General features: G+C 39.1%; 1 protein-coding gene across 3 annotated transcripts in view; it reads right to left on the reverse strand.

Annotated features, from left to right (window-relative positions):
• The window catches only part of pde8a (phosphodiesterase 8A), a 291906-nt gene that overhangs the window by 80860 nt on the left and 188674 nt on the right, over window positions 1–22372 (reverse strand). For all 3 annotated transcript variants that reach the window (XM_039772804.1, XM_039772803.1, XM_039772805.1), the window contains one exon: window positions 2464–2520. In XM_039772804.1, coding sequence (XP_039628738.1) covers window positions 2464–2520 — 57 coding nt within the window. The remainder of the gene's footprint in view (window positions 1–2463; window positions 2521–22372) is intronic.

Consider the following 22372-nt stretch of genomic DNA (forward strand, 5'->3'; position numbering starts at 1 on the left):
GACTGGTTGGTACCTACCCTGGGCAGGGGAGCAGTTTACTACAATCGGCCATACAGAAGAAAAACAACTTATAGAAGTTGAGCTAAAACATAAAATCTATGAAGGGAGAACCATGAAAAAGCAGTGGGGTATTTCCAGCTACTAGAAATGCAACTCAGATACCCCAAGTACTACAATTGGGACAGCCGTGCTACAGAGCCTCATTACACTAAAGAACTGGCCGCTCTGGAGCAGAAAAGTGTAGCACATAAAGCCACTTGTCATCCCAACAGATATTTGTGCTGCCTCTTCATATAAAACTCAGACCGATGAAAATTTTAGAATAAAAAATGTCTAATTTTGGGAATTGGTTTTGATCTTAGGAGGACCCAGCGGTCAGCATCTTTCCTAGTCACTCTCATTTTGAATATGACTTGTTAAAAAAATATTTAATAAACAAAAACCTGTCAACTGACTCTTTGATGAAGTAACTAGAAACAAGAAACATTAAAAATGTTAACTAAGTCCCCAAATGGGCCTTAATTTTATACCATTTTCTAATTCAAAATTTTCTCATTCAATTACTAATTTTTCTATAATTTTAAAAACTGTACTTTCTACTAGTGTAAACCTCAAACTGAGGAAAGCTCATCTGCCATATAAATCACATGTTGTGATATCAGTGCATTAAATACAACAAATAATACACTGCTAAGTCCTTTGTCCCAAAGAGATGGTGACACTCAGGGAAATCTCACACATCACACTTTTTGTTTCCGCAAAAATAAAATAAAAGATAAAAAAAAATCTTTCACCTTGCATGCTGTTGATAATTAAACTGTCCCACTGACAAGGAAACCACCACTGCTGATATGATGGCTTGATAAGTGAGATGTCTCATCGCGTTTAGATAAAGGCAGATAACACTTGAGGAAGTACAGTAAAGGCAGGGGGCAAATTTTTACTATACAAAGGCCAACAAACAGCAGTCAGCAGGTCTATTGATCTTATGCACATTTGAAGTTGGCATAAAAGAACCTGCAGCCCTCAATGACTGTGAGGCTTTTATATGGCAGATGTTTAAAAAGGATAACGATAAAACAAAATGCATGATATATTTGAAAGTGTTAATCACATGGATTTGTCATGGAACTTGGGTATGCAGCAGCTCAACACACAGTGTGGCAAATGTCTGAAGTGTAGCTGATGTCTGCAAATGTTATACAGTATGGAGATGGACTTTCAGTCTTCTAATCTCCTCTGTACATTTTTATATTAGTTTTTAATTTTCTACTGTTTTCACGCGTAAATTCATTTTTACTTTGGTTGTATGATGTTTTGCCCACTTGTTTTAGTTTTTTAGTATTGGTGACTTGCCTCAAGTAGTTTTTATTTTTGAGAGAATAGTTTCAGAATAATTGTTTTAGCTATACGAAAATGAAAAATAAATCACAAACACTTTTAAATAATTGCAAAAAAACAAAACAAACTTCAGAATTGACTAAATTAAATCTCAAAACATATAAGGAAGTGGAACATTTGAAAAACTGTGGCAACATCATCCTTAATCATGACAATAGTGGTTAAAGTATGGCTTATGGCTTTACCCAGATTTCGTTTTTGTGCCCTGGCACTGACGATGTGGAACTGGTGTGATAGAGGTGTGCAGGGCAAGGGGCTGGGGGGTTAGAGTCAGATATAAGCACATGCTACTGGGAGGCAGCATTTACCCCATTCCTGACCAACTGATTTAAGTAATATGACTGAATCTCGTAACCTTGCAAACATTCATTATTGTGAAAAAGCAAGTATCAGAATAGTGATTTGTAAATTTGTACCATGAGCGACAATTTGAAAGGTGCACGAGAGCAGACACTGAGGAGTTGCTAGAATTCTACATCCAGGTGCAACAATACAGAGAAATTATATAAGAAACGACACAACTAACTGTTGTTTCTTAGGAGACTGTGTTCTTTTAATGTGGCAGGTGACATCCTTCACATGTTCTGTAACTGAATTCCAATGACATCCTCTTTCTTTTGCTTCTCATTTTTCTTCTTTGTTTGCACACCCAGCCTCCAGTACACTACTAAACCTTCCTCACAAATAGCTCTTTTCCTTTCCCTTTGGTAGTTATTTATTATCATTTAAATGGAGGGAACAACAGACATGGCCTTATTTCTTTAGGATGAGGCATATCAAATTTGGTTTTATTTGAGTGTTTTATTTATTTATTTATTTTTCTCTTGAGTTTTACTCTTGCCCTAAAGGATTCATGATCTAACACAGCATCAAGCACATTAACATACTACACAACAGTCAGCAAGAATGCGTATGAGCTCAGTTCTCACAGCGCAGTACGTATCTACACAGGACTTGTCATGGTGACCGCTCATTGTCAGTTACTGCAGCAATACATGATTTAAATAAGACATAAACATCACTCAGCTGTCTCTTGTGTGGTTATAATATCTGACATCATACCTGAAGTTGATCTTCATGGAGCTTCATTGGTCCAAACTGCACTTCTGTAATTGCTGCCTGGAAAAAAAAAAGCGAATGTTATATAGCACCTTTCTATAAAGAAAATTATCTGAAGGTGCTTTACAAGTACAGAGAAAATTATTTACTGATATTTATTATGAGTCAGTGGTGAAAAATGAATTAACATACAACTTTGTAGGTCACACTTACAACATAGAAAATGGCAAAGGAAATTAAGAATCCACCTTCTGAATAAATACATATATACAGTAGAACCCCAATTATCTAAGTTAATGTGCTACCTTAAATACCTACAAATTCTGATAAAATGTACGGCTGCTTTAGTGGCAATGCTGTGCAGAGATGAGGGCGGACACAGAGAGAGGTCAGCTGATGTCACCAGGGAAGTGCACCACTCGCTGTGGTCAGTCATAGACGACGGGCTCTGCTTGGCTGATGATTGATGTCTCCATTTAGCTCACACTGCAAAGTGCGTGCGTCTGAGCCAGAGACCACCAGTTTGCAGCTCATTACACGCAGTTCAGCACCCACTGTGCAAATCTTTGAAATGAGATGCTTATTAGAGTGTGTTGAGAGCAGTTGAGTTGGTGATAAGAGTGGGATTTACACTGTGGACTAATAACACTTTAAAGAGAAGATGGTGGTTGACACAGGGAGAGATCAACGATAGGTGCATCAGTGGTAATAGACGAGCTCTGTGCGGCTGATGGAAGGAGCTGTCCATTCAGCTAACCCCACAAAGTGCTTGCCCCTGAGCCAGAGAATGTAGATTTACACTTCCCACTGGTAGTTCACCACAGCGATTTGAAATGTAGAAACAAAAAAAAAAAATCCTATATGAATAAAACAGTAGAGCATGTGTACTTGGTCAACTATGGTAACACATTAACAATAGCACGGGGGGCAGGTGAGGCGAGGGAGTCACCTTGACTACTGGCTCGGTACAGCTGAGGCTAAGACTATAGTATTTACGTGTTAAGTACGGAATTCCTGGTGAATGTTTATTGAATTAAAAGAAAAGTCTTGTATTAGTAAATCTGTGAGTGTGTAATTGAGGTTCTATTTTACTAGAAAATCCACTGCACTGTGTATAAGAGAATTGCCAGGAACATTTACTCTGCATATTTCCATGCAATTCTTGCTCTGCCCAATAGTGATTCACCAGGGACATCCAAATTCCCTTCAGTATTCTAATGTTTTATGTTTTGTTAAATACAAGAATCGAGCAGACCATCTATGGAGAAACTTAATAGCATTCACACAAAATCAGTCAGCTTAAACAATAATCGGAGTGGGAAAATGGTTAAACATGGAAACACTGGGACAGGGATTGGTATAAATAACAGATAAACTGATAACCTGTTCATGACATGGCTGCTTGTGTGCTGTCACCGCCATGCAGTTAGTATGTTTTCAAAGGTGGAAGTGCTTTAACAATGTGTCCTGTCAAACACTTTGCCTTTTGCCTCATCATTACAAATGTTATGTTTTGAAAAGCGCCTGTACCATAGCATCACCCGAAATGCATTGCATTTACACGATTCACTTGTGTTGAAAAACTCTTGCACTACAAACGTTCTTTGGGGTACTTTGATACTTCAAAACCTACCCCAATTCCCAATCAGCCATGCATAAATATTGAAAGTAGAACCAACATTCAATTTATTGATTCCCCGCTTGCGTGGAGCGTCAACAAGTCTGATTGTATGAATTAGTGTTAACCTAATTCCTACACTGCAGCTTGCCAAAAAGTATCTGATAATGTGATTAAGCATGCAATATTTCAAACAGGAAGCACTCTTTACATTCAACTTGCATGTTTACTTATTACTTCTATTTTGATGCCTTTATCCAAGGCAGCATACACTATCTGAGATACATCTAGTCACATTTCTTTTGGTTTTCTATTCCCACACAGGCATAGCAGGTTACTTGCTCATGGTCACAGTATCAGTAGTAGGATCTGAAGTCCAAACCCTTAATCATTTTAACTGTGACAACTAATTCATTCCATTTTTCCCCACAATACTCATGAATGAAGTCATATTTTATACACCTGATCTGTCAAAGAGACAGGCTGATCTGTGACGACCCTCATTCCACAGTTGTGTGCCATCTGCATCCCTTAATTAGTAAATGCAAGGCCAACCAGCAGATACAGATTAAACAAAAATCCTATATAAAAACATATGCCTATTATTAATACCAAACTGAATATACACACAACATGAATAAGCAAAGGAATGAGTTTAACACAAGTTTTTAGTAATCAATCTCCACATTCCTATCCATTATAATTGGCTTTTTTTTTTCTTTTCCTTGCGGACATGAGCTCAAGCCTTATTTACATTTCATGCAAAGGCAAATTCCAGCCAATCAGGAATGTTGTGAACAAAGTATTGGCCAGACATATATGAACATAGTGAAACTGCTTATCACATTTGTGTGCTGAGTTTGCATCGTAAGTGTTCCCTACATGGAGTTTGCATAATCTCCACATGGGTTTCTTCCCAGTGCTCCAAAGGCATGTAGATTAGGTGAACAGGCATTGCTAAATTGGCATGTGTGTGTTTTCTCTCCCTGCAGTGGACTGTTGCCCTAGCCAGGTGTTGTTACTGGCTTGTGCCAGATTACTGCTGGGATAGGCTCCAGCTGCCCCTCATCCCTGCTTTGGAAAAGCATGTTAGGAAAATGGATGACTAAGAGCCATTAGTAAACACAGTCATCTCTGATCTATGTAAGCACTCTGGCCATGCCGTATAGGTGGCAAAATATATGTCCTAAATTCTGAGAGTTATTTTGCTAATGTGGCTAAAAAGAGTGTTATTTTATTTTGTAAAGTGCAAATCTGTGCAATCATAACACTAAGTGTTGACATAGTTTCAGAGCGCTGTGTAAACCATGCCAATGAAAAGTGTGGAGTTTTTAATTGTGGATCTGTGATACATCATCAAGTTCCTATTCCTGGAGAAGAAAGCTTCATAGGAAATCCAGTCCTACTCAACTGTGAAGAATGGGTGTGCAAACATTCAATATGGAGATTTTGAGACTGAAGATGCAGCATGGTCTGGGAGGCCTCAAATGGCGTCAACTCCTGAAATTGCTGATCATGTCCATAACCTACTTTTGGAAGATTATATCAGTTAAAACAATTATTGTGAGACTACAGCGATCCAGGGAACGTGTTGTGTTTATAATCCGTGAGCAGCTGGTCATGCAGAAGCTGTTAGCCAACTTGGTACTAAATTTTTCAATGTTGATGAGAAACAACGTTGTATGGAAACCTCCGTGTTGATTTTGCAGCATTTTCAGCGAACTGGTGGTATCTTTTTGGAACGTCTGGTTACTATTGATGAAACATGGTTAGACCCCTATGATCCTGAGACAAAACAACAGTCTATGCAATGGGGCACTCAGGTTCTCCAAGGCCAAAGAAATTCAAGAACCAAAAGTCAGCAGGAAAAGTCATGGCATTATTTTGGATCAGGAAGTTGTTGTAACGACTGATTATCTTCCAAGGGGCCAAACGGTTAGTGCAGAATAATGCTGTACCTTGTTGTGCCGATTGAAGGAGCCACTGAAAGAAAAAAGGAGGGAAGCTGCAGAAATTAGTTCTCTTTTTGCAAGAAAATGCAGCTGCTCATAAGGCTTGCAAGATGATGGATGTTTTGACGAAGTTGGGGTCGTGCATAGACAATCCACCCTACTCACCAGGGGCCTCATGAATAAACAGTGCGTACACACAAAAATGTTGCGTAAGCCTGTTTTCACGTTCAAATCGTGATGTATAAAACCTAAACTTGGTGTAAAGCCATGCACATTTCCACAGTAGCTCATACCCTGGCGTATGCAAGTTCTGCGCTCTGGCTTGGAGACTGGTGGCACCCAGCGTCAAAGCAGTGCTACTGTTCATGTGTGGTTACCCTTTCATTTTTAGGGATGGCTTTATAAATACACTGAAATTAACCGCATATTGTTAATGCATCTGATTGTAATTAACCTGTAACAATATAATGATCCACAGAATGGCCAAACTATTCCAAATACCATAGCTGCTTTAGCGTTGTTACTCTCACAGCACCTTCTTTTTCTTCTTTCAGCTGCTCCCGCTAGGAGTTGCCACAGCAGATCATCTTTTTCCATATTACTCTCACTGCACAACTCGGAGTATTTATATCACTGTATCTGAGTGGGGAATCACAGCAGCAGCTGATCAGAAAGAGAATTATTGGGATACAGCATCAAGCACACGCTGCCTCAGCCATGCTGCCTATTTGAACTGCTCTCACACGGCAAACGCTTTAAAGCCTTTCCTGTACGGACTCCTTGTAGAACTGTTTGTACTTATTAGTACAATTACCTCACTGTAAACTTGCAATACAGCTATAATATTGCACAACCTGAGCCAATTTATAAAGCGCATATTTACATGTGATGACGATATCATTTTTAAGATGAAATGCAGCAAAATATGTTTATTATATTATACAGATAAAACTTTAACTTTATTTAAATAATCTATATTGTTAATAATTAAACATGTGAGGACACGGTGTCGCTGCGCTAGTTCACAGATTGTTCCTGCCTCGCGCTGTATGCTTGCTGGGACTGGCGTGACACTGAAAGGATAGAGTAATTAAACACGTACTACGAAGATATTTCAATGTTCCTTAAAAGTTTTGAAGAATTCTAAGCTTACAGAGGGCTTAACGTCTGTTACAGAGCTGCTTGTGTGGCGATTGGGTATTTGGAGAAAGAAAAGGAAGGACAGGAATTGGAGGTTAGTACGTTTGAAAGAGACAGTACTGCTGCAATAAATTATTTCATTGAAGGTCACGCACAATCACTGCGCCACCGTGTTACCATGTTTAATAATATGCTTTAACTCCTATCATGAAGATGATAAAGTATCCATCTCAGTATTTTAATTATTCAGAGAGCTGTAATATTACAAATGTAATAGATTCTGTGTCCCGTCGGAGGAAGAGAAAGCCCATTTAAGCAACACGTAGTGATTCACACACACAGAGGACATAGAAGATCAAATACAAAACAAAGCATTTAACGTTCTACTTTAGTTACGATGGGATTTGAGAAACTAGTAAATTAAACGATTTTAAGATTAAGTTTATGAAGTTCTATTTTAATGACAAAATAAACTACGTGATTAAAGTGGACATTTCAAGATTGAAGTTGACGTTTCATGCTTTTTTCCCCCACTGTGTGCCTATTTTTTTTCTCTGTACCATAATAAGCTTTCATATGACACTCAAATGATGGGCTACGACTCGCCTTTTCACGGCAACTTTGATATCTGACAACTTCTTTTTTATTTCGGGCATTGTGTGACTTTGTGAACTTGAGCTTTCAACTTTCTCCGACACGCTATGTCACTCAATCAGCTTCCTTTTCTTGTTTATACCACTGTTTAAACCAACAAATAGTACGTTTTTCTTTGCCTCCACTTGGTATTCGCTGAACGTCTTCTATTTTCCACCGTGCTTTTGCAATTGCCTTTTCTCAGAACGCTGAGCTTAAGGGCGATTTATATTGATTTGCATATTCAAAGAGGCGTAATTCTGGGAGGAGACGGGGCGGGACAGCAGGTGCGTGCACGTACGTTACTTTTCACGCTGACCGGGATTTATCTAGTGGAAGAACATGCAAGTGGGCAAACGCACAGATTTATGCATCTGGATTTTTTGTGCGTAAGCACATTTCCGCTTTTGTGCTTACATCATATTATAGTTTGAATTCTACACACAGCATTATGCATGAGGCCCCAGATTTTGCTCCGTCTGACTATTTCCTGTTTACAAACCTTAAAAAGAGTTTGAAGGGGCTGCAATTTGAGTGATTCAGAGGTGATTGCAGTAGCAAAGCGGTATTTCAGTGACCAGACACCAGAATTAGTTTTGAAAGGGTTACAGAAATGTCAGACCCGATGTGTCAAGTGTATTGAACTTTGGGGTGAATATGTGGAATTACTTATAAGTTTCATGGCTCCATGTCATTCTCTTCTTGGCCAGGCTTAGAACCTTTCAGCACCCCCTCAGATAATAACTTAAATACTACTCTGAATGATTCTGAATAGTTAATGTTGGCAAACATGACAATGTGTGGATACTTGGGTATTGGATTTTTTTCTTTTCTTAAAAAAAAAAAAAAAATATATAACAAAGTTTACAAAGCTAACATAATCTGTTTACTCCCCCTTTACTAAACTCCCCCTTTATGACCTAAAAAGATATTCAATATGTATTGATAGTAGACTCCTTTAACAGTAAATAAAAATATTCAATCGTTAATAGCTGCCCTTCCTCCTAAAGGAACACCACACCAGGGAGAGTATCCACGGCAACCAAGCCCTCAAAGGATGGCTGCCCTCCCTGCAGACGTCTTCTCATTTTCAGTAAACAAACAAATCGACCGTTCACTTCAGACAGAGTCAGAAATTATATGGCTTTGTGTGTCAATTAAATGTGTAGTGTAAGGTATTGTCACACACGTGTGCGCTTGGGTGTTTTTGTTTTTTTTTACTTTTTCAAGAGATAAGGGGGTTTATATTCCTCTTTTACAACAAAAAATATTAAAACCTTAAATCACCTTGAAATTACTTTCACAAGCAGGTGAGACCTGCCATGCTGTGTCCCTATGGAAGAGAGAAATAACTGATGGATCATTTTTTGTGAATATCCATTCATTTTTCATACTTTCTAGTAGGTCAGGGGCACAGAGAAAACACAACAAGCTGATAAAGGCAAGGAGTTGATTTAAACAGACTGGAGAAAAAAATAACAAAATGACACATTTCATTTTTCTGTGGGGCACTCAAACACGATTCATTTCAGTATAGCAAACTTTACAATGATAAACTGAAACCCCTGTGCACATTTAGAATACTGTCAAGTTAAAACAAAATGTCATTTAATAAAACTGAATACACTAAGCAATATGCACATCCAACTATACACAGAATGAATGACGGTATATTGTACAGCATGACTGCACAGTGGTTAGCAACTCTGCCTGTGGCGCCCAACACGGTCACAGCCTGTTGCTCGTTCTTCTTGTGCCTGTTTGTGTTCTCCTCCCACATCCTAACGATAAGCATATGTCCACACTAATATTTCTTTGGCACAGTCACTTTGATCCAAAGCAACTTAAATGTTACAGGACAAGGGTACAAAAGGGCTCATCACAAGTGAAGAGCTCATAACCAAAATACAAACCCGTTACACTTCGTGGGTTACAAAATCTTAACAGCTGATGTCAGTTGAACAGAAGTTCATCAAACAAGAGAGAGTCTTCAAATGCTTCTTAAACACACTGAGGGCGTCAACATTACAAATGGAGGTGAGCAACTCACTCCACATGAAGACAGTCTGGACTATCCATGCCTCAGTCCAAGCCAAACTGTGCATTCTCCAATGTGCAGCATTGTAGTGCCAGCTGGTGTCAGTGATTTGGGTGGAATATGACAAATAAAATCAAATCACAGAATGAAGTACTCAGCCAACCTCTGCAACACTTTCACATTTTTCTCACCAGTACAGCAACAGTCCTCAGATAAGGCTGTGTTGTTATTGTTTTTAATCCCCTCGTGGTGCGAGTATATGTTGTTGTGATGTGGATAACAACACATAATCTCCATAATCATCTTCGGTAATTCTTGGCGTGTGCAGCACAGACTAATCAGTGGGATCGCTCAGCAAATTCCCAGTGAGAGTCTAGCCGAGTGTGTGAGAGTCCCCTAGATAGCCAGTAAGCATTTCACTTTAGTTACATAATTTCTTTGATCAGACACCACCCGGCAGGTGCTCTTTACTCATGCTGCGGTGACTCAACTTAACTGGAGGCTTTTCATTTTATCTGTTTAATACATTATTCTAACTAATTACCTTGTTTATTTTTTTAATTATACATTTTAATGTTGTCTGCTGTCAAAGGTTCCATCCACCTACAGTGCCTCAGCTCCTTGGAAGTTTTCACATTTTATTATTATAAAACATTAGATCACTGTCGATATAATTGGTAGTAGTTAGAAGAGCTAGCTACTACCACGCTGTGCCACCCCTCCCAAGTAAAGACACTTGTAAACATTATTACATTTCACATTTATAGCTCCTTGCTGCTTTGGCACAGATAAACTGCAAAGTTAATTTAGTTCACTTAATTAGTTTTACACTGTAGGGAGGAAACCCTTTTTAAAGAATCGGTGCACTCGCTTCTTAGGAGCCTAAGTTAGTCAAGTTATTAAAGGTTTTCCCTTACAGTAGCAGAGGGTCTCGTCCCGAGGTCTGACCACTGGTCCAGACTGAATGCAGATGTATGTACATCCTGTACAAGCTACTTACATGCACAAATACTGTAACTGCATCGATCCTTCACTGTAGTCTCTATCACCAACATGCACCTGAAACACAGGGGCACCAACTCATCTGAAGCAGCCAACAACTGTCACAGTGGCTTAGCTGCATTTTGGGCTCAACACTCGGTAAGAAAATATTTACCTACGCCTTACATTCACTGAGCAAATTCTGCGTAGGGCCTCATTTTGCCCTCAAAACAGAATCAATTCTTCTTGCCATGGATTCCACAAGATGTTGAAAACATTCCAGAGAGATTCTAGTCCAGGCTGACATTATTGCATCATTGTAATCTCTGCAGATTTGTCAACTGCACATTCATGCTGCAAATCTCCCATTCTACCACATCCAAAAGGTGCTCTATTGGATTCCGATCTGGTGCCTAGGAAGACCAGTGAAGGATCACTGAACTCATCATCATGTCCATGAAACCAGCCAGAGAGGACTTTTGCTTTGTTACATGGTGCGTTACCATGCTGGAAGTAGCCTTTAGAAGATGGGAAAATTGTGGCCATTAAGGGATGCACATACTGTAGTCGGCAACAATTCTCAAATCGGCCATGGCATTCAAGTGATGATTGATTGGTCTGCAGTCTGTGGTGCAGCGCATGTGCTTTACACACAGAGCACTCGGTGGGCTGGTATTGTATCACCATGCTGCTTAAGTGTGATAATCAGTTAGTTCTCAGGTTATGTCAGGCAAATACATTGTTAGTCTGTTTGCTCCATTCACAAGTTAAAGCACCATACATCACAAAGTACTCTTAAAGCATCTACTTTGCACAGATTAGGCTTTTTAAAGGTGAGCCGGACGTCAGTGGGCAACTTGTGCAGGTAAAACTCCTAGATAGAACATGATCATCCAAATCTTACAGAAAAGATGTTTATTGTAAAGATTTTAGTCCTAGCAAAGTTAAAGCACAGAAGAACCTTCCACCAAGCGATCATTATTACTACAGTCTGTCACCCAAGCACTGTGGATTTCAGGCAGTCATGTTAAGTCATTTCATATTAAGCCAATAGAACATTACCAGAAGCCTCTGAATATGAGCAGTCAGCCTCAAAAATGAAGGAGAAAAAAAAACCAAAACACCTACCACCAACAGAACAGCAACAGTCTGTTTGTATGCAGCCCACTATGAGGCCGAGCCGCAATGTCATGTTTGCAGCTGGTTGCCAAGGTAACTGGGCATATCTTGAAGATGTTGGGTCAACTATAACATCATTTATTAAAGTATTTCTCTCCCTTTTGATCCAGGCTTCAGTGAGAACCACGCTGAGCCTGATGCTACCCAATACTAGCGCAAACACTAGAAGGCCTGTGCAGGCATGAAAGGCATTACTCTTCCTTGATGATTCTAATTAAAGTAATTAATTTGGGATGATTGTTAAACACAAAGGCAAGGGTGTACCCTGGTATTTTATTTAGCTCAGGTGCTCTATAGCTGTGCCTGTCTGGCATGTGCTCATCACTCAGAGGGCACTTTACAAAGCAAACAATTAACAATACCAAGCATCCCAGGATAATGAGCTAAGTTGAGAGATTACTCAAATACAAAAAAAGGAAAACACTGAGACTTTAGGAAGACTCTGTAAATGTACTGTCAAGTCAGAGTATAAAAGAATAAACTGAATGTCCTCAGAAGCCAAATAATGCGATGTCAGCACAGAACAGTCAGCAACGGTTTGGCAGCAAAAAACAAGTCAGCTATAAAACTACTAAATACAGGAACAAGAACGGCGTATCTAGAATGCAAAACTCAACAGGGACAGGGCAGTAGGTACAAGCTGTAGGCCGTGTGCCCCCTGGAAAGAACACTCAATTCTAAAACATGGCTTCTATTGTTCCCTCTAATTTAGTTTGGGTCTGTGCGTTAATGTAACATCACATCATACACATGGGTAGAATGGTGGCTAGTGGAGCTGCCTCATAGATCCAGCCTGCTGGTTTCAAATCCCACATTGGCATGTTGTCCATGTGAATTTACCACAAGCTCATCATAACTGTCAACTCTCTAAAGATGTGCAGGTTATGCTAAATGGCAGTTACAAAATGGTCTCAATAGCTATTTTCTGTCTTCCACCCTCCTTGCAACCAAGAGCTGGACTAAGAGTGCTTGAGGTTATTAAATACTGTGCTTGCAGAAAGTACTCGCACTTTTTTTCACATTTTGTTATGTTGCAGCCTTATGCTAAAATCATTCAAATTCATTTGTCTCCCCTCACCACACAACACTCAATACTTCAGAACAAAAAGAGAACACGGACATTTTTCCAAATTTATTACAAACAACAAACTATACGTGCAAAATTTCAATAAGATTGTCTCTGTCGTTTTGGAGTAATGCACAGTTTTCGGGTTGCAAACCCCTGCAATTTCTGAAATGCCATATAGCTTGAATTTAATGCTAGACCAGTGGCAACAAACATGCAGAATTTCGTGAAAATTGGTGCAGTTTTTGAGTGATTGGTGAATAAACAGACAAGTTGACATGGTGTGGTTAGTATGTAAAATAGATAAATAACAACAAATAAAGCCAAAACATTCCAAAGACAGACACAAGGTATTACGATTGTATGCTATACTGTGTGAAACTGCAATGTTTTTACACAAGCAAAAACCTACGAAGGAGGGAAGAAAGAGGAACAACCTTACCAAGCCAAACTGATTTGGGACGTAAAGCAATGAATTCTGTTTACACAAGTTGAGCCTAATGAACAAACACTTTGGATCCACATAAAGGATCTAACTCAAAAGAGGCAAAGGAAAAGTGTTATGTGGAGGACCAGGAGAAAGACAGCTGTGGTCAAAAGTTAATGCCAAGGTCATTAGCAGAAAGACAACACCCATCTGATGTAAAGCCCTAATGCCACAATGAAAAATCAAAGCCCAGAAACAAAGCTGCAAGTCTAAATAACCAGAAAAGGACCAAACCAAAACTAATCACAGGTACGTTTTATTAATCCAGTCTCATCTAAATTGGATCTGAACATTGTAACACTAGATGGTGCTATACCGGCGCTTAACCCGACACACAGACACTGACATCAGGTTTTAAAAGCACCAAGAAGTTGTTTGAATTTCCTTCTTTTTGTACAGTGCTCCACAAGCACCACCACCACCACTAAACTGGCAAATAAATACACCACCTCACAGAAAGCTCTGTCCTCTACCTCCCAACTCCGGCTCACTTGCTGGGTCTCCACCAACAGTCCTTTAAATAGTCCTTGACCCAGAAGTGCTTCTACTCTTCCATCCATGTGATTTGCCAGCACTTCCGGGTCAGACACAAAATTCAAGTTCTTTAATCAGCCCGGATGAGGCATGGCTCCTCCGGTCCTCTCACACCTCCTCCTGGCAGCACCCATGGTACCCAACAGGGCTGAGAAACTGAACTCCCTGCAGGAATCCGAGGCACTGTTACATTCCAGGGGATCTGCCATTTAGCGTTTTGGGGGAGGCAGTGTCCTTGAAAACCTGCCTTCCCCCATCATTCTATCGCAGGGGCATCCTGGCCGGGTTGAGCTGTTGGCCATCTCTTACAACATGATGGTTTAAGTACCGTCACACTGATGTCGGAGACTGCAAACTCTCAGAGGATTACAGGAATGTTGTCTTAGCACTGGCGTCAGAGTCACTTTTATGTGCCAGTCCTTAATGTACCTGAATTACAGTGGTGGCTTTGGATCTGCTAATATTAGAACACAACATCCTATACAAATAATAAATAAAAATAAGTTAAAGAATACACATTATGAACACTTGCAGAATGGTGCAGTTTTAAAGAAGTGCAAATGATGAAAGTGCATGTATGTAGTGTGTCTTCAGAAGCACACACAGAGACGGAGGACACCGAAGCGGCCACAGACAAACTAAAAAGGCGTAATGTAATAAAGTGGGAAGCATAATAAGCTTGTAAACAGTGAGATATGATGAATATGAATTAAATGACATCAACAATGAACGTTCCACTGTAGAAAATAAATAAATAAATAAAAAACTAAAATAAATGTAAACATTGCCCAAAAAGGTCACAGAAAACCAATAAACAATTGACAAAAACGGTCAAGCACGATAACAGCTTGCCAGCCAAAGAATGGTCAAAGCACCCCGATAAACTAACTCCTCTCACATTTTGTTTGTTTTGACTCATTCATTCATTCATGTGTCTATTTTCAGTTTAGTTTTTTTTAAATATGTACTCTTTGAAAAGGTTGACTTTCAATAATAAAAGCATTTTTCGTCAACTTACAATTGAATTGAAATGTACAGATCAAAAGTGAAAAGTAATCTAGTTTAGGCCTTATGTAAATGGCACAAAAACAAATGTACAAAAATAATTGGAAAAAAAGGCATATGCCATTTGGTATTTAGGCCAGGGTTTTCTGAAACTCTACTTTAAAGAAGAATTTTCATTACAATGCACCACTAAGAGTAAAAAAGTGAATTTTCAGTTGGTGGTCAAGTCAAAGAACTGATCTTAGACTTATCAGGAATCTGTGGTATCATCTGCAAACAGCAGCCCACAAGTGCCACCCTAGAAACACGAATGGCCTGAATAGCTTTTAGCAGGTATCACTCATATCCAGCTCACAAAGCTGGCAGACACTGAGTCCAAAAACACTTGAGGCTGTTCCTCTGGCAAAAGGCAGCCCTGCTAAATGTTAAAAGATTACTAACGCAAGCAGCAGATTTCACGTTCCCACCTTTAGATATCTGCTGCCAAATGACTTCCTTTGCCCATAAAATGTGACTTCTCAAGTATGTGGGCATGTAATAAAAGAAACTTGCACTGCAGCAAGACGTGTAAGAATCTTTTAAAAATCTAGGACCTCCTGTAAACCTGAATACTAATGCAATAAATTTAGATTCCTCCAACAACCCTTAATGTACGGAAATAACAATGAAATTAAGTGAATACTTTGATATGACTCGCATTTCCCATAACATGGGTTGGGGAGGCTCTTTTGGAACCAGTGGAGAGTTGCCAAACAAACCACACCTTACAATACAACATCGCCTCATTTACTGTACTGTAACTTTAATCTTGTATGTAACTTCTAAAATGTGTCCTAAGAGCCACAATTCAGCTTTGTCTCCTTGGTTAGGGTGGGGGAGTTGGACATTAAAGTGCCACATGATACAGTTCATATTACAGTAGGAAGTGCCAGGGGAGGTGGTACAGGGAGTTGGATTGTGAAGGGACCTGTAGATATGAATGCCACAGGCAGCAGGTTAGGTGGTTGGCAACAAGAGATACATATGTGGAGAAAAACAAACCAACACATGGCGAACACTTTTCAGTTTAGTTCTCACATTCTCCCAGCACTGAACACTCAACTAAGTTTTTGATGCCAGCTCTCATCTTCTCAGATGGCCATCATTCACAACAGCTCTGACCTTTCACCCTTTTTATCTCTCTTCCCTGTCCTAGCTTCCTCTCTCCTTCCTAACAATAGATATTTAATTCAGCTCTAATCCAAAATAAACCTGATGAGGGCTCAAAGCAAACGCATTGTGTTTCTTTCTTTGTATTATTTGGCTTGGGAAGAAATTTTACCATTGTTTTCCTTATGTGGATGCACTCTGACATAGCCCTTCTTATTTTATTCTGCATTAGACCGTAGAAGGACTATAACCACCAGTGCTGCTGTGGTAATTCCAATTGACCTAACCTAACCTTTATTTCCATAGACATCAGATGAACGCCTGGGTGTCTCAGTCTCTGTTGTCTTCTATGGGTGCACAGTGGAGTGCAGAGTCACTGGTTGCATAACTTCCTGGCATGCCACCAGTTCAGGGGTACTACTTAGTGTGATCAGGCCAGCTAGTGCGGACGAGACTCACAAAAAATAATACACATGCAGACTCGTTTGCACATTACAGAGGATGAACGCAGTGCTATAGCTCACTAATTAATTAATGTACAAATTGTTGATTTCCATGCATGTTAATCACTTTGTACCTAATTTTCTGTTTTAAAATGTATACCTGCATTTACCTTCGAACTGTTTACAGTGCTCTGTGCCTGCACTCAGCAAAGAGTGCTAAACAAAAATCAACTGACCTGCATTAACCTGACTTGATTACACTGAAATTAACATCCATTGCTTTGCATTCAACAGTTTTCAGCCTCAGATTGTATTTGTCTTTTTAACTGCATCTGAACATTGACAGTAATGTAAAAAGCTAAATCCTTTCCAGCTGTTGCTTCTTGTAAGTCCATGTTGCCTGTCTTTAACTTATCAAGTTCTTCAAGTGCCTATGATTTTTGCTTGCCGATTGTGAGTTGAATTTTACAAGTGGCTTCCTAGTTTTGATGACTGTGCAGGTCTTTACGTATTTCTTCCCTACAACCTTTGCATTTTCTCTTATAAATCTGATTGTGTCATCAGCAAATTGAACAAATCTGAATCAAACTGGAAAGCCTTCAGGAGGACTCTACCGATGACTCCATGGCATGTGGAGCATTCTCTCCTAATCGAAACAACTGGTCTTCTGTCAGTTTACCAATTCACAGTGCAGTTCCACAAGTTAGACTGATAACAGTGTCTTTTAGTTTCAGGATAATCTTCATGGTAAAGAATCGCACCAAGGACCTTATGAATGTCTAAGTGAACTTTATCACCTGCTTTGCATTTCTCTAAAACACTTTTCAAGTAAATCTAGGATATGTATTTGATAGCAACACTGGTAGGCCAGCCATTATGGCTGTAATCTAGATCACTAAATATTTGGATATATTCAGTTTCTTTTTAATTAGAGCAGCTTGGGTGCATTTCAGTTCCTCATTCCTCTTTGTGCGTTTACGTAATGTGAAGGGCTGCCATGCCTGTACATTTTATGGAACCACTCAAGCCAACATACTTCCTGCATCGAGTCCATCTACCTACACAAGTCTGATGTCAACCCGCCGTCAAATAATATGAATCAGGCAGGTGTCGAAATCGGGGCTAATGAAGAAATGAGGCATTGACTTCGGCAGTCAGTACTTGAACTCAGTCTATCACTTCCTGCTTATCTGGTTCAAGGCAGAGTGCGCAACCAGTCAGAAGTTTTAAAACACCCTCATTTTTCCAGTTTTTACTGTAGAGAAAAGCCAAGCAAAACGACACCTTTTATTGGCTAACTAAAAAGATTACAATATGTAAACTTTCAAGGCAACTCAGGCCCCTTCTTCAGGCAAGAACCCCAGTTTTTACTGAATTTAAGCCATTCAAGCCCAGTGCGTAACTCAAAATGGCAAAAGGGTAAGTGGTAAACTGGCAGAGATTTAAAAAAAAAAAAAAAAAAAGTTTAGGTTACCCAAAACTGAAAACAAATGTAACTTACAAAAACCCTTTTTATGGTACAAGTAAAAGTTAACAACTCACTGCTTTTCTGCAGCAATGGAGGTTAACTTAGCCTTGAAAGTTGTTGCAAACTTATTTATAAAACCTGTTTGTATGAAAATCAGTTATTGGAACAAACATCCTCTGCAGAATTATTTGGACAATATTGCTATCGTAATGGTGAGAATAAGGCAATTAGGAAAGGAAGGTAGACAAACCATTATAACCTTCAAAAGGGGAGGACTTTCCTTTAGATAAACTGCAAAGAAAGCCAAGGAGTCAGCAAATACAGTTTCCTACACCATCAAAAAGAACAGGAACAGATCTGGCCAACGTACAGCTAAAGCAGAATCAGAAGATACGTTTCTGAGAGTCAACATCTTGTGTGATAGGCTCCTCACAGGACAACAGCTTCAAGCGCAGCTTCACATTGGGATAAGTGAGCAAGTCTTACTTTCAGCTGTGAAGACTTCAAGGTGCAGGTTTGACAAGTCTAGTGGCAGTAAGAAAGCTGAAGCTAAAATTGCAAAACAGGTATGTGGAGTACTGTGTGCAAAAGGACATAGAAAAAGAATATTGCAGAAGTACAAATAGTCCAGAGAAGAGCGACTAGGCTGATTCCAGGACTACAAGGGATGAATTATGAGAAAAGTTTAAAGAGCTGAGCCTTTTCATTTTAACCAACAGAAGATTAAGAGGAGACCTGACAAAAATGCTTCAAATCATGAAGAGAGTTAGTTCAGTGGATCAAGACTGGGACTTTAAAATGAGTTCATCAAGAACATGGGACACTGTTGGAAACTTGTTAGGGGTAAATTTCAGACAAACCATGTTTTATAGAGAAAACCACAGACACATGGAGTAAGTGACCAACTAGTGGTAGACTGGAGCATAGGGACCGTCAAAACGTGACTTGATGTTACTTTAGAAGAACTGAGTGGCTAAGACTGGTGAGGTTTCTTAGGCTGAATGGCTTGTTCTTGTTTACATTTTTCTAGTGTTCAAAAAAAAAAATAAATAAAGACAAACAGACGGACATTAATTTTCCTTTATATAACTTATGGGATATCAACTTGCATTTATAATGTTGCTTGTTTCTAAACAGAAAGAATGACACCATGGAGGAAACAGCAATGTAACAGGTGAAGCATTCTTTTCTATCATTTTCCCAAAGGGACAGCAAAAGCAAAAAGAGTCTCTCCCAAAGCAGAAGCCCCTGAGACTGTCTGCAGTGCTTTTACTTGCTCGTGTTCTTTATTATGTGAATTACAATCTTCACAAGGTCTACTGTTTGACTCTTGCATCATTTATTTCAGAACTGAACAAGAATATTCACAATTATAGAAAGGACCAACACATCAGCATCTGCAAAATACTCCTTAGATCTTTGGTATTAATCTGTGAAGTGTATTTTTTTAAACGTGCTGCATATTAAAAATAATCGGTAGTACACATAGATGGGCTGAAGCTGAAATTTGATACTAAAGCAGTTTAAAAACATTTTTGGGAAACTATCCTTGTTCACATTACTTATTTTAGCCAACTGCATGAAAAACATTTTTATGTCAATTGCTACATTGTATATATACACGTACTGTATGCTCTATTTGTTACTCTTTACTAAACCCTTACCGTTTCTGTTAAGCTGAGCACACTATACTGTATTAACAGAAACTGAATTGGGGTGAAAGAACAAAAAAGACATTGGAAAGAAGGCTTAGAGCAGGCCTTTAAATAATAATAATAATAATAATAATACAATTATATAGCGCCTTTCCCATGCTGAAGGCACTTACAGAATATAAGAAAGAATGGCTGGGTATACAGTATATAGCATTGTACAAACCGAATAAATAAAGAAGATTAAGACAGTAAATTCAGAGATAAAGCCTAACAGACGACACAATTGATGGTCTGCACACACACACAGGTTACATGAGCATCTTGACATGGAGGTAAACTGAGAGAAGGGTAATAAAGTCAAGTAGAACTAAAAGCCTTTGTCAACAGATGAGTTTTGAGTTGTTTTTTAACAGAATTCATGGAGTCAGCTGACCTGATTAATTTCGGTAGGTCATTCCAGAGTCTGGGCGCTAAACAGCTGAAGGCCCTGCTGTCACCCATGGAGTGTAGATTAGTGTGGGGCACAACAAGAATACCAGAATCAGAGGACCTTAGTGGGCGGGCAGGCACATAGTGCATAAAAACAACAGAGGCTTATAATTTGTTATTTTGGAAAATGTCAATGATAATTATTGGATAACAATCTCTAGAATTACTAGGGTTTTTTTTAAATATTTAGCATTAATAATAAAGTGTATTTTTTAAACTGCTGTATAACAGTATTTGGCCTGCGTATCACTTTATGGATTGCTAATATCCCATACTGTATTGTTTTTTCTATTTTAAAGCATCAAAAAAAAACAAAAAATCCAGCTCTCGTTGTTCATGAATGTATGTTTCTATTCTGACATTTTTCCTCCAGCATCATCTGTCTTCCTGTAATTTTCATTTTTCATTTAATGTCACTCTTGCATTTATTATTCAAGAAATCAAATATTTTAGAGCACTCAATTGGATTTAGTCTACTGGATAATGAATGGATGGTTATGATTTATGTTTTATATAAGAAAAAGTAATTTTAGCTAAAACATCTCTGGTCATCTGTGTTAAATATAACCAGTTAATCCTTCATGTACATCAAAAAATTTCCCTTCTTATTTTTATCTGTAGTAGATTTCTTTAATAAAACATTTGTTTGCATTTTCTTAGACATGTAAAAATCTTGACATCTTTACCCTACAGTGATTTAGTCTCTTGAATCAATCCTCTGTCCATTTAGTGAACCAGATTAATCCAGTTCGAGGACAGTAAGGAGCCACACAGCCTGTCCAGATGATCTGATCTGGGTGCAAGACAGAAACATAACCTGGCTGAAGTGTCAGTACTACAACATAAATCAATATGTTTCTTCACACAGTTTCACAAAAAAGTGAGGACAGTTCAATCATTTTGGAAAGATACAAATTACTTCATCCTTCTGAGTTGCATTGCAAAAGATTAAAGAAGAGTGTTGTGTTTTTTGGATTCGGATTGGCAAGAGGTGGATTTTAAACCTGGCTTGAATGCCACCTGCAAGAGTGTAACATTTTTATAATAAGGTACTGAAGAAATTGCCTCTCTCATCTTGACCTTACTTCATTTTAAGTGTATTCTTATTTTGGCAAAGTACAATGAAATTCTTACTCGTGTGTCTCCTCAGAATAGTGACAATAATACAATACCGACAAAAGACACAAACATAAATAAATAAATAGGCAGTCTACACAGAATCAACATACATTGTATATACAATATATACTGTATATACAAAATCACATACAGAATTTGCTCGTACAAAGGAAGGAATGAGAAAAGCGGCCATGCAAGGTGCCCGAGGCCTTTACAATACTGTTATCAGTACATAATTGCTAAACATGGCTGGAGTCTACCACACAGGCATGAGAGTTTAGTTCAACCATCAGGAACAGATGTTAATTGGTTTACTTTACACTTATAAAATCACTTTCAGTGTGAACCACTAGGGGGTGCTGCAGCACCCCAAACCCCACACACAACGTCACAGTCTCTGATTCAGACTCCAGTAACGAGATTTATTGACACAAATACCTTAAAGGATTCCACTGTTCAGGCAATAAGACTTCCCTTCTCTACTCCACCCAGGTGAGCTTCATCCCACCACTCTCCCAACTCTGACCCCACCGGGTGGAGCTGCTTCCTTTATAGTATACATTGCATACAGGAAGCCCTTCCAGGTTATGCAGAACCTCCCTGTGAAAGGAAGGTCTACCTCCAACAGCTACCCTGAAGCGACACCAAAAAACCTCAACTCCCATGCAGCCCTGCAGGTGTCCAAACAATATGCACGCCAGAGGGAGATCGCTACCCAGTGTGCCCCTGTCCATCCATTATAACAACCTCCTGACCAGGAAAGGTACATCTGCCTAACCTGGTCGGGATGCTATTCCACTCACATCCTTCCTTTATAAAAGGCCTCCAGGCCAGGTAAGGAACCATCCATCCCAGCTGGGATACCAGCCGATCCATGTTGCCCCTTACAACAAACCTCTAAAGATGACACTCTCACATTTTTGCCTGCAGTTAGGAAAGAGATCCCGCATGGCTTG

The sequence above is a fragment of the Polypterus senegalus genome, chromosome 12 (assembly GCF_016835505.1).
Source record: "Polypterus senegalus isolate Bchr_013 chromosome 12, ASM1683550v1, whole genome shotgun sequence".
Taxonomy (NCBI): Eukaryota; Metazoa; Chordata; class Cladistia; order Polypteriformes; family Polypteridae; genus Polypterus; species Polypterus senegalus.